The sequence below is a fragment of the Sorex araneus genome, chromosome 5, assembly GCF_027595985.1.
Source record: "Sorex araneus isolate mSorAra2 chromosome 5, mSorAra2.pri, whole genome shotgun sequence".
NCBI lineage: Eukaryota > Metazoa > Chordata > Mammalia > Eulipotyphla > Soricidae > Sorex > Sorex araneus.
This window is the reverse complement of record NC_073306.1, coordinates 2,048,543-2,064,327: the sequence shown is the minus strand read 5'-3', so window position 1 is coordinate 2,064,327 and position 15,785 is coordinate 2,048,543. Positions and strand designations below refer to the sequence as shown.

At 66.9% G+C, this 15,785-nt stretch overlaps 2 protein-coding genes across 2 annotated transcripts; both read right to left on the bottom strand.

Moving 5' to 3' along the window:
- Positions 1–9: 9 nt before the first annotated feature.
- On the bottom strand, positions 10–2,720 carry THAP3 (THAP domain containing 3). The gene is made up of 4 exons (XM_055137582.1): positions 2,585–2,720; positions 1,902–2,094; positions 1,045–1,101; positions 10–770 (listed from the first exon to the last, which is right to left on the bottom strand). Exons 1-4 carry the CDS (start codon positions 2,656–2,658, stop codon positions 15–17), a joined length of 1,080 nt encoding a protein of 359 aa, XP_054993557.1. The 5' UTR covers positions 2,659–2,720; the 3' UTR covers positions 10–14.
- Positions 2,721–4,318: 1,598 nt separating this feature from the next.
- Positions 4,319–10,774, bottom strand: PHF13 (PHD finger protein 13). The gene is made up of 4 exons (XM_055137594.1): positions 10,423–10,774; positions 8,786–8,887; positions 6,562–7,072; positions 4,319–6,478 (listed from the first exon to the last, which is right to left on the bottom strand). The coding sequence occupies exons 1-4, from the start codon at positions 10,459–10,461 to the stop codon at positions 6,252–6,254; spliced, it is 879 nt and encodes a 292-aa protein (XP_054993569.1). The 5' UTR covers positions 10,462–10,774; the 3' UTR covers positions 4,319–6,251.
- Positions 10,775–15,785: the final 5,011 nt, after the last annotated feature.

Sequence of the window (15,785 nt, the reverse complement as noted above, 5' to 3'; positions counted from 1 at the left end):
AGTGGTTTCGGGAGTTAGTCTCTTCCCCCGACCTTCTCAGACCATTCCACTGGGGCAGCCGCGCCCGCGGGCCAGGGACGAGTGGGAGCTCGGCGCTCCCCCCGGCCCCTCAGCGCAGTGGGACGAGGGGCACCAGGGGCAGGTGCAGGGGCTGACTCCAGCCCTTCGGGCCGCCCCTCACCCGCCTCCCCTCCCGCCTGTCTGAGGAGCGGGGCGAGGCCCGTGTCCCTGCTCCTTCGACCCCCTCCTCCGCTCGGGCCACGCCGTAATGTTTGTGAACAGAGAACCCCAGTTCCGCGCTGTCTCACCCGCGAGCCGCCCCAGCCGCCGCTGTGAATGTGAATCGTGCAGTGAAGCCGTGTCGGGCGGCCGGACACGCGTGTCCGCGGGCCCGCCCGAAGGACTGTACCCAATAAACCTTTCCTGAAACCGGGCTGCTGTCGTCCGTGCCTGCCTGGCAGAACCCCCCGGGGGTCAGGGACGAGGCGAGAGCAAGGCAGGACACGTTTATTAGGCCGCGCCGGCTGCCTGCGCCCCACGCCCGGGCCCTCCCCAGCCCCCCGGCGGCCCCGGAGGCGGCGGCTGAGCCGCCACAGCAGCAGCCTCTGTGCCCGCAGGCGCCGGTGCAGCCGCTCGTTGTCCCGCAGCGCCCGGAAGAGCCTCTGCTTGAGGGTGGCCGCGTCCAGGAGCGCGTAGCTGTGGTCCGAGGGCTGTGCGGGGCGGGCACGTCTCGGGGCAGGGAGCTCGGCCGCCTCGGGGCACGGTGGGACCTGGCATGAGAGGCTGGTGAGACCCTCTCGGCACTGGGCTCCGGCCGCAGTGCTCGGGACCCGCGCGCACAGCAGGGCGGTGACCCCTCCCGTGCAGGCGGCACTCAGGACGCTCTCCTGGGACCCTCCCCCAAAAGCCATCGCTGCTGCTGGGAGCAGAGCCTCGGGTGCAGCCCCCCCACTGCAGGACAGGGACCCCATGGGCATGAGGCCAGGGAGGAAGAGCGCCCAGGTGCTTCCAGAACCTTCCTCTCTGCTGGACCCGCCCACTCACCTGTGCGTCCTCGGACCCGGCCTTCCCGCCCTCGCCGTCGCGGCTCTCCCACGCCAGCTGTGGACACGGAGCTGCTCAGCTGTGCCCAGCCGCCCCCGAGACACTCAGCGCCCAGCTCCCCCATCCCCATCACGCACGGGGGCCACTGCGGGGGTCATGGAGGCCTGGCCACCGCATGGGGCAGCCACACCCACCTCGCGCCCCAGGGCCCAAGCCCCCAGCGGCTGGTCCTGTGAGCTGAGACCTGCCAGGAGTGGCCGTGTCCGGAGACAGGCCGAACCCTAAACTCTGCCCCAGTATGACACATGAGCGCGCTGGAGTCTCCCCGGGGCTGGGGGCTGCAGGAGCTGCAGAGTGGGGGACAGTGGCAGAGCAGAGGGCCTGGGGACCCCCAGGCTCGGGAGAGCCTGCTAGCGGTGTTTCCCAGTGGGGGGTTCGTGCAGCCCTCTGCACATCTGGGGGGGCTGCTGGTGTCCTGCAGCTGGACCCGCCCACCAGGCACGCTGGCCTCTGGCTGTCACCCTGAAGCCGCCTGACCCCAGTCATCCAGCTAGCCCCAAACTCCCGCCCGGGGACAGAGCCGAGTCCCCGCATCACGGGGTGCAACTGCGTGCAGAGAGAAGGCGGGAGGCCCCAGGGGCCGCGTCCCAGTGAGACGTAGGCGCTCGGCTACACCCAGGGGTGGGTGCCCGGGCCCAGCAGGCCCCCGGATGGCGCCCGCACCCCACCCTCTCAGGACTGTGTGGGTCCCCCACGCACACCGACGTCCAAGGCGGCTTTAAGGGGGTGTGGGCGCTAGTACAGCAGGGACAGCGGTGCCCACGCCCCCCAGCGCCCCCGGGCGTGGCCGCGCTCACCTGCGGGGGGTGCTGGGAGGCGAACTCGGTGGGCACGGCGTTGTGCTTGAGGTTCTTGCGGTTGCCGAAGGCGCTGAAGCACTCGGGCCGGAAGTGCTCGGAGCAGAGCACCGTGTGCTGCTTGGGCTGGAAGTTGCCGCGGCCCATGTTGCGGACCCACTGCCGCAGCAGCTCGGGCCGGCTGAAGGGGAAGCTGCGCGGGCGGCGGGCGGCGGTCAGCGGCCGGCCCGCCCCCCACGGGCCCCCGCGGGTCCGCCCACCCCAGCTTTCTAGAAGCTTCTGCCACGGCAACAGCCTCCTGCAGTAGAAAGCGGGACCGAGCCCAGCGGCCAGGCCCCCTCCGGGCCGCGCAAGGGTCGAGGGCGGGGGCACCTGCGGGGCCACAGGGGAGGGGCGGGCGGGGGCGGGGCCCGGCCGGGCGCGGGGCGGGGCGCGGAGCCCAGCGCCCGCGGGAGCTGGTGGCCACTCGGCGTCCGCGTGCTGGCCGCGGCGGGCAGGGGGGCGCGCGGCGTGGGGGCGGGGGGGCGCGGGGGTCCGTCACCCCCCCACGGGCCCCGGGGGAGGTGGGCCCTGCGGCCGGGCCCGAGTGGCCCGAGCAGGGGCGCGGGAGGAGCGCGGCACGGGGGGGGCCCACGCCCCGCCCGCCGCCCCGCACGCGCCCGGGCCCCGCGCCCGCCTCTCACCGGTGGAAGGTGAGCTGCTTCCTGCGGCTGCTGTAGCGGTTGCAACACTGCCGGGCCGCGCACGACTTCGGCATCTCTGCACGCTGCCCCGCTGCCCCCAACAAAGATGGCGGGGCCGCGGCGGGCACGGGCTGGGGGCGGGGCGGGCCGCGGGGGCGGGGCGGGGCGATGGCTGCTGGGGGCGGGGCCTCGGCGGGCATGGGCTGTGGGCGGGGCGGGACGCGGGGCGGGGCGATGGCTGCTGGTGGGGCGGGGCGGGGCCGCGGTGGACACAGGCTGGGGCGGGCGGGCCTCGCGGGCGGGGCTTGGCTGCTTGGGGGGGCAAGGCGGGGCGTGGGGGGCGGGGCTTTGGCGGATACGGGCTGGGGCGGGGCGGGCCCCGGGGGCGGGGCGGGGCCACGGCGGACACAGGCTGGGGCGGGCGGGCTTCGGGGGCCGGGCTTGGCTGCTTGGGAGAGGGGCGGGGGCGGGGCCTTGGCTGTTGTGGGCGGGTCGTGGGTCGTGCCTTGGCTGTTGGGGGCGTGGCAGGCCCCGAGGGACGGGGCCTTGGCGGGCACGGGTTGGGGGTGGGGCGGGGCCGCGAGGGGGCGGGGCGGACCGCAAGAGTGGGGGGACGGGTTGCCAGGACCTCGGAGGCCTCGGACTGGTGTGGCCTTGGGTGGGCACGGGCTGGGGGCGGGGCGGGGACGCTGGACGGCGTGTCCTTGGGCGGGCGGGGCCTAGGCGTGGCCTTGGGCGGCCACGAGCTGGGGGCGGGGCGTATGGGGGCGGGGCCCTACGCCGAGGCGGGGTCATATGATGCGAAGCTAGTGGGTTACTCCAGGTGTAAGTCTATAGGACCCTTGGGTGCCATTTCAAGTGTGCGCCGGGGCCAACTCAGACCCCTAATAGCGCTGCCAACATGTTTCCCTACAGTTCGCTGGAGCCGGCTCCGCTCACCTTGCTCTGGGGCTCCCTGAAGATTGACACCCTCAGAAAGCAGAGGGTACAGTGGGGAGGGCGCTTGCCTTGAGCGCAGTCCGCCCAGGTTTGGTCCCCGGCATCCCATACAGCCCCCCAAGCAGCACCCTGAGTAAGCCCTGGGCGCCACTGGGAATGGCCCAAGATAAAGTCCCCACCAGCTCCCACTTTAGAGGTGTTCGTGCTTAGATCTTGGCTGCTTATATTTACAGGATAGTTGGCCATGGACTGGCCGTAGACTGAAGCGGCACAGACGACCGTACAGGTGGACGATTGACAACAGGCTCAGGCACGGTGGCACCCCAAGTGTAAAGGGCAGGAGCACCCCAGAGAGGACTTCCTAACGCCAGGCTGGAGAGATCGTACTGGCTCAGTGCAGGATTTGCACGCTAGAGGAAATTCCATCCCAGGCAGCACTCCATGAGCTCCCCCAGAGAAGACCCCCTGAGCACTGTGACCCCCTCCTCAAATTAAAAAACAAACCTGGGCTTGCAGAACCTCAGTTAACCCACTCGCTGGGTTAAGCGAAAACACAGGTTTTTCAGTGAAATTATGCTATTCATTCCCATGCAGACTATGATTTGTTACTCAAGACTATCCTGTGGCATAGCTCTGCAGAGCCTTGCGTGTGAGCCCATGGGTTCATCCCGATACCGCACAGGAGAGACGTTTGTGGAGAGCACGTTCCCCAACGCAAAGGCAGGCTTGGTGACCCAGTCTCCATTCCAGGGCTGTGCGGGGGAGGGACAGGACATCAACACCCCAGGCAGGACCCAATCTCAAAGTAGCAATATGTTTATTTACAAAATATACAGTTTCACAGAAACAGCTGCGCTTTATACACATAAACCTTATAATTACACGGACCCATGTAAACGATGTTAAGTGTCTGGCCTAGCCAAAGCCAGGGACCTCCTCGGGTGATGGACCACCTCCCCCCACCTCGTTCGTCCCCTGGCTCCATCAGCCACCCAGCAGGAGCCCTGGCGGAACCATCGCGATTTGCATAAAGCAGCTAAGTGCCGCTGCCCACCTCACCCAACACGACCCTGAGGTGCCCCCACTGCCCAGCCACCACCCCCGGGGGCACGTGTGCCAGAACCCAAGGATCGGGAAGGGAAAGGCACCTGGCCACCTTCCCGAGGCGCCAGCAGGCAGTGAAGCCCTCCACAGCATACAGGGGGCGCCCCCACGACATCACGCGGCTTCTTGAAACACACCGGGGACAGCTGACCAAGGCTTCACAGGAGAAAAAGAAAGAAAACCACGGGGAAGCCGGGCTACTCTCAGCGCGAGCAGCGGCACGGGCAAATCTTTGGCAAACTCCTCTCCAACTTCTCCCAGGGGCTGTCGCTCCCAGCCTCCCCCGAGCTCGCTCAAGGGGGTCCCACAATGCAAGAGGCCTCAGGGACGATTTTCGTGTTAATATGACCGGAATTAAAACCAGAATCGAAGAAGGGCAGCTGGCCGGCCACGCCAGGATGACAGAGGCCCGGACTGGGCTGTCCCGGGCCAGAAGGCAGGTCCATTTCCAGTGCGCTGGTGAGGGGGCGCCCAGCACCGGTGCCTCAGGGAGAAGCCCCCACCCCCGCGGGGGAGGCCTGGGGGGGTCCCTTGGGCTTTCTTCCCTTCCCACGCGATACAAAGAACAGTGTCGAGAAAAACACACCTACTGATTCTACAATAAAAATACTTCTGAGAACAGGATTCTCGCCACTGGAGAGCGCGGCTTGAGGAACCAGGAACCCCAACACCCTCCAGGCCCCAGAACCACCTGTGTCCTGGGGCACCCTGCAGGGGAGAGGAGGGCGGGGGCTTCACAAGCAGCCCCCGAGACCTGTCTGGGTTAGGAAAAGTACGACCCAGCCCAGCGGCCCCCACCAAGGCCAAGGCGCCCCCAAACTCACCGGCTCCAACCAGGGCTCAGCTTGTGCCGCGGGTGTCTGGCTGAAGGGAGCAGACCCCCCCCCCCAGCAGAGGCCTGACCTCCTGGGCGGAAGGGGGGAGGCCAAGGGGCGCTAAAGTGCTCCTCTCGCTTGCAAACCGCCTGCCGGGCCCCGCCCGCCCTCCTCGGCCACCGGGGAGAAGGGGCACCGGGCAGAAATCTGCCAATACTTTTGGCTGTATCGTGCAAAAAAGACAGGTTTTATACATCGTGCAAAACAGGAAACTGAGTTATGAACAACACGGGGCCCCTCCGCCCTCCCTCCCCAACAACCCCCTTCTCCCAGAGCAGCGGCCAGCCGGTCCCGTCACTCTCACCGAGGGGGAAGCCGGGGCATCTGGGCGCGTCCCCGGGTGGGGGGCAGGCCGGGGAGGGGGGAGGTGCTCAGGGCAGCCCTGCGGCCGCGGCACAGACACTTATGGCAAAGACTGACACTCGAGAAAAAGCTCACAGGTATGGCTGTTCGTGGACGGGCCAGGGACACGGGACAGGGCCGTCCCCAACGACACGGCAGAAGCAGGAGTGACGACGAGCACTGGTTCCCCCCGGCAGGAATCTCACCACGAGCCAGAATGCGGACCGCCGCCGGCCCTCGCCGCACGGAAAGCGAGTGGCCGCTGCCCGGAGCGGCCCCGGCCGAGGAAGGTTTATTCAGTCGGTGGCGCGGACGGCCCGTCGCGTAGGCACCTGAAGGCAGGGTGGGCCCGCGGCCTGGCTGAGTCCGGCCGGCGCGGGGGCCCCCCCGAGCTCCCCGCCGCCGCGTCAGTCCAGGAAGAGCTTCCGGGAGCCCATGCGGGAGCGGCTGGAGCGGCGGATGTCGAACTTGGAGTCCCGGCACTTCTGGCACACAAACACTTCGGGCACGTTGGACTTGCGGATCTTGGCGCAGGACAGGTGGATCCAGGTGTGGCACTCGTTGCACTCGATCATGGGCCGGCCGGCGAAAGGCTTCATGCAGAAGCAGGTGACCAGGTCCCAGGAGTCGTCGTCTGCACGGGGAGGAGACCGTCAGCGGGGGAGTGGCCGCGGGACGACCCCCCGTGCCCCGCCCCGCCCCGGCCCGCGCACGCACCTGAGTCCACCATGATGTCCTCGTCGTTGCCGGTGCTGTCTTCGTCCCGGAACACCACCTGCTTGCCCTGCCGGACGATCGTCCGCTTGCCTTCCGTCTTGATCTCTTTGGCCTGGTCAGGGGACACGGCGACACCGGAGCCGCTGGAGGGCGTGTCCGAGTCCCAGCCCGAGCAGGGGTCGCCGGGGGCTGGGGGGCTGTCCTGGGGGGTCCGGGGGGGCTCCACGTAGGGGTCGGCGGCCTCCAGGTTCAGCAGGCCCTCCATGTACCCCTCCTGCACGGCCACGTCGCCCGCGCGGCGCTTCCTCTTCTTCTTCTTCAGCTTGTCCGGCTTCTTTCTGTCCAGCAAGAAGTCGCCGGGCTTGGCGCGAGGCAGGTGCCCAAAGCAGCGGTCCGAGACGGGCAGGGACACGGCGGCGGGGATGTCGGGGAAGCCCGGGTCCCAGCTGTCGCTGTCGACGGTGCCCGCGGTGCTGGTGGCGGGGCTGGGGCTGCTCCGCAGAGGCAGCTCCTGCAAGAACGGGGACGCCCAGCGTCAGGACGGGGTCACGGCCGGGCCAGAGCGACAGGGCAGCGGCGGAGGCACCTGCGCTGCACCGGGCCGACCCGGCTTCCGTCCCCAAACGGCCCCAAGCACCACTACGAGGAACTCCTGAGTGAAGGCAGGAGTAAGCCCTGAGCACCGCCAGGTGTGGCCCCAAAACCACACCTGGGAGGCGGGAAAGAAAGGGCCTGGGGTCACCAGGCCTCTAGCAGGCCTGCAGCCAGGAGCCTGAGCGGCGCTGGCCCCGCTCTGGAACCCGCTTCTCTCCAGGTCCTCCGAGGGGAGCTGTGGCCTTAATTAAGCAAACGTGAATCACTTGGAGAATTTCCTGCGGCTCTTTTAAAAACTCAGCAAGTGGGGGCCGGAGCGATAGCACAACGGGTAGGGCGTTTGCCTTGCACGCGGCCGACCCGGGTTCGATCCCTGGCATCCCATATGGTCCCCCAAGCACTGCCAGGAGTAATTCCTGAGTGCAGAGCCAGGAGTAACCCCTGAGCATCGCCAGGTGTGACTCAAAAAGCAAAAAAAAAAAAAAATTCAACATGTGGCCAGGGCGACCATACAGCGGTAGGGCGCCTGCTTGCTCGCGGCCACCCGGGCTCACTCGCCGGCATCCCGTATGGTCCCACCTCCCTGCCAGGAGTGACTCCTGAGCTCAAGCCAGGTGTGGTCCCCGCAAAAAAATAATTAACTAATTAAAAACCCCAGCGCATCCCCAAGTATTAGGAAGCCCAGGCCTCAGGGGCGGCCAGGCACGTGCCGGTGGCCACACTGTCAACAGCAGCAAGGACAGAGGCGGGCTGCGAGCTGCTCCCCGGAGCACTGGGCTCCTGAAGGCCCCGGGGCCTGCTCCGAGAAGAGCGTGGACGCTGCTGCACGGGCAAGCAGAAGGCCGCGGGCACGCAGGCCCGGCGCGGCCACGCTGACCCCAGAGCCCGGGCCGGCACGTCCCCTGTCCCCTGTCCCAACGGGAAGGCCCCGTGCAGACGGCCTGAGGGGGCACACGCAACATGAGGCCGAGCACTGCTGGGTGGAGGCCACCCCCAAAAACAAACACTCAGTCTCCACTGGGGACGGGGCCGGAGAGGGCGGGCACCCGGCCAGGCCTCTGAGCAGGCGCCGGGGCACCCTCACACACAGCCGGATGCAGCCCAAAACCCAGGAAGAAAAGTTAAAAAATGAAGTGGCGGGTCCAGGCGCAGGACACCAGGGCAGGTAGAGCGTCAGGGATCCGCCCTGCACAAGGCCCACCCGGGTTCAACCCCGGCTGCCCAGATGGTCCCCCAAGCCCCCGAGGAGTGACCCCTGAGTTCAGAGCCAAGAGTAAGCCCTGAACACGGCCAGATGTGGCCCCCAAACAGGAAAAATGTAAACGGAAACACGTAAGAGCACCAGCCCGAGGCCAGAAGGGCCAGGAAGGGGGCAGGAGGCAGCAGGCGGGGGCCACGCCTGCCCACGCCAAGGCCACCCTGACACGCAGATACACCGCGTCTGCCCCCACAGTGCTCACGGGCTACTCAGGCTACTTCACAGGCACCTGGACCCGTCCTTCGGCCCCAGCCCTTTCCTGGCCCGCCTGCCCCACCGCCCTCCTGCTTTAGAAGCCGCTCCCCAAGGGGCGCCCTGCCTAGCCCGACTCGCACCCCCCCCCACCCCGGCAGGCACCCCGAGACGCATTACCTCCTTCGGATAGGGGATGTAGCCGGCGTAGGCCAAGACGAAAGTGCAGAACTTGTTGAAATCCTCCACGGTCCTGCGCCTCTTGTACCCTGGGGAGTACTCCTGCGAGGGCAGAGACCGGGCGGTCGGCGGGCGCTCGCCCTTGGGTCCTCCTCCCCGCCCAAACTCCTCCCCGCAACACCCTGCAGGACTTCCATCCGCGCCCGAGATAAGGGCGCTGGGTCAGAAATCGGCCTCCAGAAGACAAAGAGGAGGAGGAGGAGGAGGAGGAGGAGGAGGAGGGGGGGGGCAAAGCCGAAAACGCTGGGCAGCAGCTGCCAGATGAGAGCCGGGACAGAAACTTGCCCCCGAGCTGCGGGAGCGGCCCCGGGCGCCGGCGCCGCGGGCCTCCCGGGGCTCCCAGCACCTTTGCAACAGATTTGCCATTTCGAAAACAAACCCCTGCACCGGCGCGGGCCGCAGATTGGAAGCGATTTCCCAAGCCTGGGGCCGCGCAGGGCTGCGCCGGGCCCCTCCTCCGCGCGCCGCCCCCCACTCGGGCCGGCGGACTGCCCCGGCCCGGCCCGGCCGCAGAGGGGCTGCTCCCCTGCCCGAGCCCCCGCGCGGCCGCCGCGCCCCTCGGCCTCGCAGCGAGCGGGCGGGAGGGGCTCGGCGGACACCCGGACCGAGTTTCCTTTAAGCGCGATCGCCCCACCCCCCCGCGGCCCCGAGGGGCGCCGCTACCCCCGGAACCCCGCGGCGGGGCCCGGCGGGGGGCGAGCGAGGGGCGGGCGGGTCGGGGCCGGCCCCCGCCGCCTTCCCCCTCGGGGCTCCGCTCCCCGCGCTCCCCGCGCGGGGTCCCGCGCCCCCGCCGACCCCCGCGCGCGCGAGACCCCGCGTGGCACGCAGGTGGCCGGGCGGCGGCGGCGGGGGCCCCGGGGACGGGGGCGCGGGCCTCGGCCTCCAACTCTCCCGCACAACTTTTCCGTGGGCGGCGGAGGCGCGGGGGCGGGGGTCGCGGCGGCGCCCGGGCCCGAGACCCCCCGCGCCGCGCCCCGCCCGGCCCCGCGCCCGCCCGGAAGGTGCGCGCCCGGCCCGCGGGGAGGGGGCGCGGGGCCCGGCGCTGCCCGAGACCCCGGGGGCCGGTCGGGAGGCCCCGGGGCCGATCCCCGGAAACGGGCGGAGGCGGGGCGGGCGCGGTGACCGGAGCCGCGGGCGGCGGGCGGGGGGCGGGGGCCCTGCGGGGGAGCGGAGCCCCCCGGGACCCGCCGGAGGGGGCGGGGGCCGCGCGGCCGGCGCGGGAGCTGGGGGGCGGGGCGCGGGATTCGGGGGGCCGAGTCCGGGTCCGAGGGGGGTCGCGAGCGCCCGGGGGGGAGGGGACGGCGACTCGGCCCGGGGGCGGGGAGCGGCCGAGCGCGCAGACAGGTCCCGGGGCGACCCGGGGCCAGGGGCCGGTGGGCGCGGCGGCCGGGGCCGGGGGTCCGGGTGGGCGCGGACGACCACGGGAGCGGCGGCGGGGCGCGGGCCCGGGTGGGGGGCGGGGTTGGGCTGGGGGAGGGGCAGGGCGGGGAGGCCGGCGCCGGGCCGCGGGGGTCCGGCCGCCGGGGGGTGGGGGGAGCGCCGGGCCGGGGGGCGATCGGGGCGCAGCCCCCACTCACCTCGGGGTGGAAGGCGGCGGCGCAGGAGTCGGAGTCCATGTTCGGGCGGGGGGCGGCGGCCGCGGGAGTGCAGGCGGCGGGCCGCGGCCGCGGGGCCGCTCGGGGCTGCGGGCGCCGGCGGCCGCGCAGGGGCGAGGGCGGACCCGGGAGGGGTCGCCCCGGCTGGAGGTGATGGGGGGCTCGGCGTGTCGCGTCCCGGCTCTCCGTCCCCGGGCCGGCGGCGCCGCGGCCGAGCGGAGTTGGCGATGCAGCTGCCGCGGCCGGCGCGGCGGGAGAGGCGGGAGAGTCGCTGCGGGGGGCGGCGGCGGCGGCGGCGAGCGGGAACCCGACCGGCTCCCCGACCTGACGCCCAGTTCGGCTCGTGTCTCGGGAGGGAGGGCGGGAGCGCCGCGAGGGCTGCCGGGAGATGTAGTCTGGGGGCGACGGGCGCCTACGGCGCGGGGGCGTGGCGCGGGGCATTGTGGGATTGGTAGTTCCCCGCTCCGCGGCCGGCGCGCGCGGAGGCCCCGCGAGGACTACAATTCCCAGAGGGCGCTGGGGCCGGCCGCCCGGTGTGCGGGGGCTGCGTCTCGGGGACCCAAGGCCGCGGGCGCGGGGGAGGTGCGGAGGCTCGCGCTGGCTGGGCGGTGGGGGAGGGGCGGCCCGGGCGGTCGGGGCGGGGGCGGGGCGGCCGGCGCGGGCGGCGGGGGCGCGCGGCGCCCTCCCTTTCTCCTTCGGAACCGGGGGCTCCGCGCCCCTTTGTGGGCCTGGCGAGGCGGTCCCCGCGGCCCGCGCGGGCGCGGGGGCGGCGGGTTCCACTGGCCTTGACGTCGCGGCCGCGCCCCCCGCCCCCGGCTCGGCTTCCCGCGCCTCGGGCCGGGCGGAGCGAACTTGTCCCGGCGGCCGCGGGTTTTCGGGCCGGCGGGCCGGGGCGGCGGGGCCCGCTGAGCCGGAGCCGGAGCCGGGGGTCGCGTCGCCCGCTCGCCGGCCCCGCCCCGGCGGCCGTCCCGCCTTGAATTCTTACCGGGAAGCGCGCCCGGCCGGCTGGGGCGGGGCGGGGCGGGGGCGACCCCCGACGGGGCGGCCCCGGCGCCGACGCGGCCCGGCGGGGTGGCTGTTGGGGCGAGGGGCGCGCGGCGGCTCCCGGCGACCCCGCGTTGCTCCGGCGCGGCGCGCGGTGTGCGGGCGAGCCGCGGGGGCGAGGCCGGCCGGGCCGCGCAGGGGGGACGCGGGGGGCGGCCAGCACCCCCGCGGCCGCGAGGACAAAGGAGCCGGCGGGCCGGGACGCGAGGGTCCCGCTCCGAGCCCGGCGTCCACGCCGCGCCCCCCGGAGCGCCGGCGCGCTGCGTCCGGGGCGGATGCCGCGTCCCGCCGCCGGGTGGGCGCCGCGCGGGGGGCTCCGGCCGCCGCCGCGCGGCCCCGAGAGGTGGGCAAACGGGACTTTTCTCAGCAACGCGTCTCTGGCCTCCGGAAAAGCAGTTTGCCGTTGCCGTTCCTTTTCCGGGTACTGTCTCGGGGGCGCGGGGGGTCCCCGTGGGTCTCGGCGTCTGGAACCACCCGGGCAGGTGCTTCACCCGGCTGGGTCCAGAGGTCAGACAGGAGGGACTCCCGTAGGTGCTCGGCCGAAGGGGAACCCGGCGAGGCAAGCGGAGGAAGAGGGCTTTCCTGGGCTTTTTTCTGGGCCTTTACTTCTTTATTACTCCCCGTGGTATGCCGTTCCCATAATAAAGGCCGATTTCCCTGCCCCGGTTACAACGGACTCACGTTGCAAATAAAGAACGTGCTCCCGTGCTCCCAGTACTGGACTTGGTGACAAATAGCTGAGCGTTCAGAGCTAGGGTAGGGGGTCTCCAAACCGTCTTCAGGGGGCCCTCCGCAGGCTCGTGCCCACCGTGCTGGTGGCTCTGGACGTGGTGTTGGGGACTAGCTGACGCCCCCGCAAGTGCCCAGGGGCCTGGGGGGCTCGAGCAATCGACCAGTGCCAGGTATTGAGCCTGGGCCGCCTTGCCTGGGCCCCCGGGCCTCGCGGGGACCGTGATCAATGCAGTCACCGTCCCGGGAAACTCTGGTTCCACCAGGCAGGACCCTTGTCTCCCTTCTCAGCAGTGCTCAGGACGCCGTACTGCGGAGCTGCTGGCCTGTCACTCCCGGGACACAGGAGACCTCTGTCCGTCCGTCCTTTGATTTCCTTTAGGGAACAAATCAAAAAGTCAGTCGGGGGGAATAAGAAGACAGGGAGACGTCAATGTTTGCCAGCCCTTTCTCTGGTCTCAAAAAGGCCAGCCGGGGCCCAAGGGACAGGACAGCCTTGCAGTGCACCCCTTTCCGCCCCCCACGCCCCTTAGAAGTGACTCTTGACTGCAGAGCCAGGGGTAATCCTTGAGCACTGCAAGGTGCCGCCCAACACAAAAAGCAACAGCCCGCAAAGTCACTGGCCTGCAGGCATGAGCGGTGCGGAGGAGGGGCAGGAGGAGGGGCAGGGCGCTGGGCTTTCGGGTGAACCTCCTCCTGGGCCCCTCAGCCCGCTGGGCTCCTCTGTGGCCTCTGATCCCAGGATTAAGGCCTCGACCATAGGAAAGTCTCGGAGTCTGTGATTCTTTGTTTTCTGCTTAAAAGGGAAAAAAAAAACCAACAACCTGCTGCTGGATGTTAATTCACAATTATAGTTTAACTAAGAAAGAGGTAAAAAAAAAAAAAACACCAGCACAGGTTGTGACAAGTCTAAAAATACTAAGAATACCATGGTTTCCCAGTAAGTAACTTGAGAATGTAGTTATTTTAATTGCGTTACCAAATATAGCTTCACCTTCCTAAATCTCACTGGCTACCCTCCATTCATGCAGAGAACATTCAGGAAAATCTGTCCCCTGTGCTAACTCTGCCTTGAAGTGTGTACAAACAGAACCAAAAAGTTCATTTTTCCTACAGCTGTGATCTGGTGTTTCAGCTTCAGCCTTTTTTTTTTTTTTAAGTTTTGGGGCCATGCCTGGCAATGTTCAGGGGTTCCTCCTGCCTCTGCACTCAGGAGCCACTCCTGGTGGTGCTCCGGGGACGGTGTGGGATGCGGGGGATCAAACCCAGGTCGGCCGCATGCAACGCAAGCACCCTCCCCACTGTACTACCGTCCCGGCCCTCAGCTTTATGTTATGACTTTTTCTTATCCTCAGTTGTTTTTTTTTTTTCGCTTCCATTTCCAGGAGCTGGGGTGGGGGGGCCGCGGGGAGTGAAAATTCCACAATATTCTATTCCTGTGTTAGAGGGTCTGGCCCACAACTGGTGGTGCTCAGGCTCTGCAGCCAGCTCTGCGTCTAGGTCACTCTCGGAGGTGCTCAGGAAACCGTATGCGGTGCCAGGGATCAAACTATGGTTGGCCGAGTGCACGGCCAGCACCCTACCGCCTGGACTCTCTGGCCCAACACCTTGTGTTCTTTTAAACTTTCAACATCTGACAACTGAATATGTGTGTGAATAGTTGTGAGGTATTAAGAATCTTTTATAAGAGGGCCAGCGTGTGGGGCTGGAGCAATAGCACAGCGGGGAGGGCATTTGCCTTGCACGCGGCCGACTCGGGTTCGATTCCCAGCATCCCATATGGTCCCCTGAGCACCGCCAGGAGTAATTCCTGAGTGCAGAGCCAGGAGGTAACCCCTGAGCATCACCGGGTATGACCCAAAAAGCAAAAAAAAAAAAAAAAAAAAAGGCCAGCATGATCATCCAGTGGGTAAATCTTTTGCACACAGCTGACCCGGGGTCGAGACCGGGCACTCCATCTGGTCCCCGAGCCCATCAGGAGTGATCCCTGAGCACAGAGGCAGGAGTAAGGCCTAAGCAGCACCAGGTGTGGCCCCAGGAGGGAGACGGAGTCTCATAGGGCCCAGAGAGCACAGCGGCTCGGGGGCTGTTTGCACACGGCTGACCCGGACTCAGGCTCTGGCACCACATACGGTCTCCTGAACATGGCAGAAGTGATCCTTGAGCACAGAGCCGGGAGTAAGACCTAAGCTTACTCCCAGCTCTGTGAGCCAAAAGTTTCCTAAGTTGGGTATCGTCGACTGTTCACCTGGTGAGGAAAGTAACCTATGGCTAGATGAACCAGGTAAATTCCTTATGTAGTGCTTTACATAGGTTAAAGAAAAATAGATTAAGGGGGGCGGGAGCGGTAGCACAGCGGGGAGGGCGCTTGCCTTGCACACAGCTGACCCAGGTTCGATTCCCAGCATCCCATATGGTCCCCGAGCATTGCCAGGAATAATTCCTGAGCACATGAGCCAGGAGTAACCCCTGTGCATTGCCAGGTGTGACCCAAAAAGCAAAAAAATAAAAAAGAGATTAGGGGTATTAGGGGCCAGAGAGCTTACAGTGGGTAGGGAGCTTGCCTGGCACACGGCAATCGAGGGCTTGATCGCCGGCATCCCGTTTGGTACTAGAGTACCACCAGGCGTGACCCCTGAGCGTTGCCAGGTGTGGCCCAAAAAGCAAAATAAAATTAAACTTTTGAAATTTCTTAATGTCATAATCTTGGACAAATCAAAAGATTTTGAGTGACAGCACAGCAGGTAGGGCTTCTGCCTTGCGCACGGCCCACCCGGGTTCGATCCCCGGCATCCCCTATGGTCCCAACACCTGAGTGCAGAGGCCAGAGTACCCCCTGCACATCATTGGGTGTGACCCAAAAAGCAAAAAGACAAGTTACATCAAGGACCCAGAGATAAGATGGGACAAGGAGACACAGCGGAGAGGCGCTGCCTCCACACAGCCAGGCCTGGGCTCAGTCGCCGAGTATATGGCCTAGGTGTGGCCCCAAAGCCAAAAACGTAAAGACTGATAGCTAACACTATGCAGTTTTTACTTTCAGCATGCCATTTACATGTAACCCTGCACTTCATGAGAATACTGGAACATCCCAAGGGGAAAAAGTTTGTACTTTTTTTTTTTCTTTTTGGGTTACACCCAGCAATGCACAAGGGTTATTCCTGGCTCTGCATTCATGAATTACTCCTGGGGTGTACATAATAATTAAAAAATATATAGTGCCAGGGAGATAGTACAGACAGTTGGCCCTTCTTGAGTATACTGACCCACATTCGATCCTGATACACTTAAGCCCCCTGAGCACCTTCAAGGGTTCGAGCACTGCCAGGTGTAGCCCAAAAAAACAAAAAGAAAAAAGAAATGTTTACATAGAGTGCATTACAGCCATACCTTAAACTGCCCGGCATCATTTCAAAAAAGAAAAAAAAAATCAGTGTGTTACAGGACAATAAAAATGCTTTATTTTGGACAGGACTGGGATTAAGGTAGGTGTTACGAAAAGGTTCTCAAAGAAAAGAAAAAGTATTAACAACAGCTTAATTACCTCGCTATCTCATACTTTCTACCTGAAA

Bases quoted from the DNA above. Each gene is read 5' to 3' on its own strand.
- THAP3 (XM_055137582.1), bottom strand. From the start codon at position 2,658: ATGCCGAAGTCGTGCGCGGCCCGGCAGTGTTGCAACCGCTACAGCAGC. The intron at 2,095-2,584 runs GTGAGAGGCGGG...CCGCCCGCGCAG, and splicing joins AAGCAGCTCACCTTCCACCG to CTTCCCCTTCAGCCGGCCCG. The intron at 1,102-1,901 runs GTGAGCGCGGCC...CCGTGTCCACAG, and splicing joins CCTCCCAGCACCCCCCGCAG to CTGGCGTGGGAGAGCCGCGA.
- PHF13 (XM_055137594.1), bottom strand. From the start codon at position 10,461: ATGGACTCCGACTCCTGCGCCGCCGCCTTCCACCCCGAG. The intron at 8,888-10,422 runs GTGAGTGGGGGC...CTGCCCTCGCAG, and splicing joins CCGCCGCCTTCCACCCCGAG to GAGTACTCCCCAGGGTACAA. The intron at 7,073-8,785 runs GTAATGCGTCTC...CCGTTCTTGCAG, and splicing joins ACATCCCCTATCCGAAGGAG to GAGCTGCCTCTGCGGAGCAG.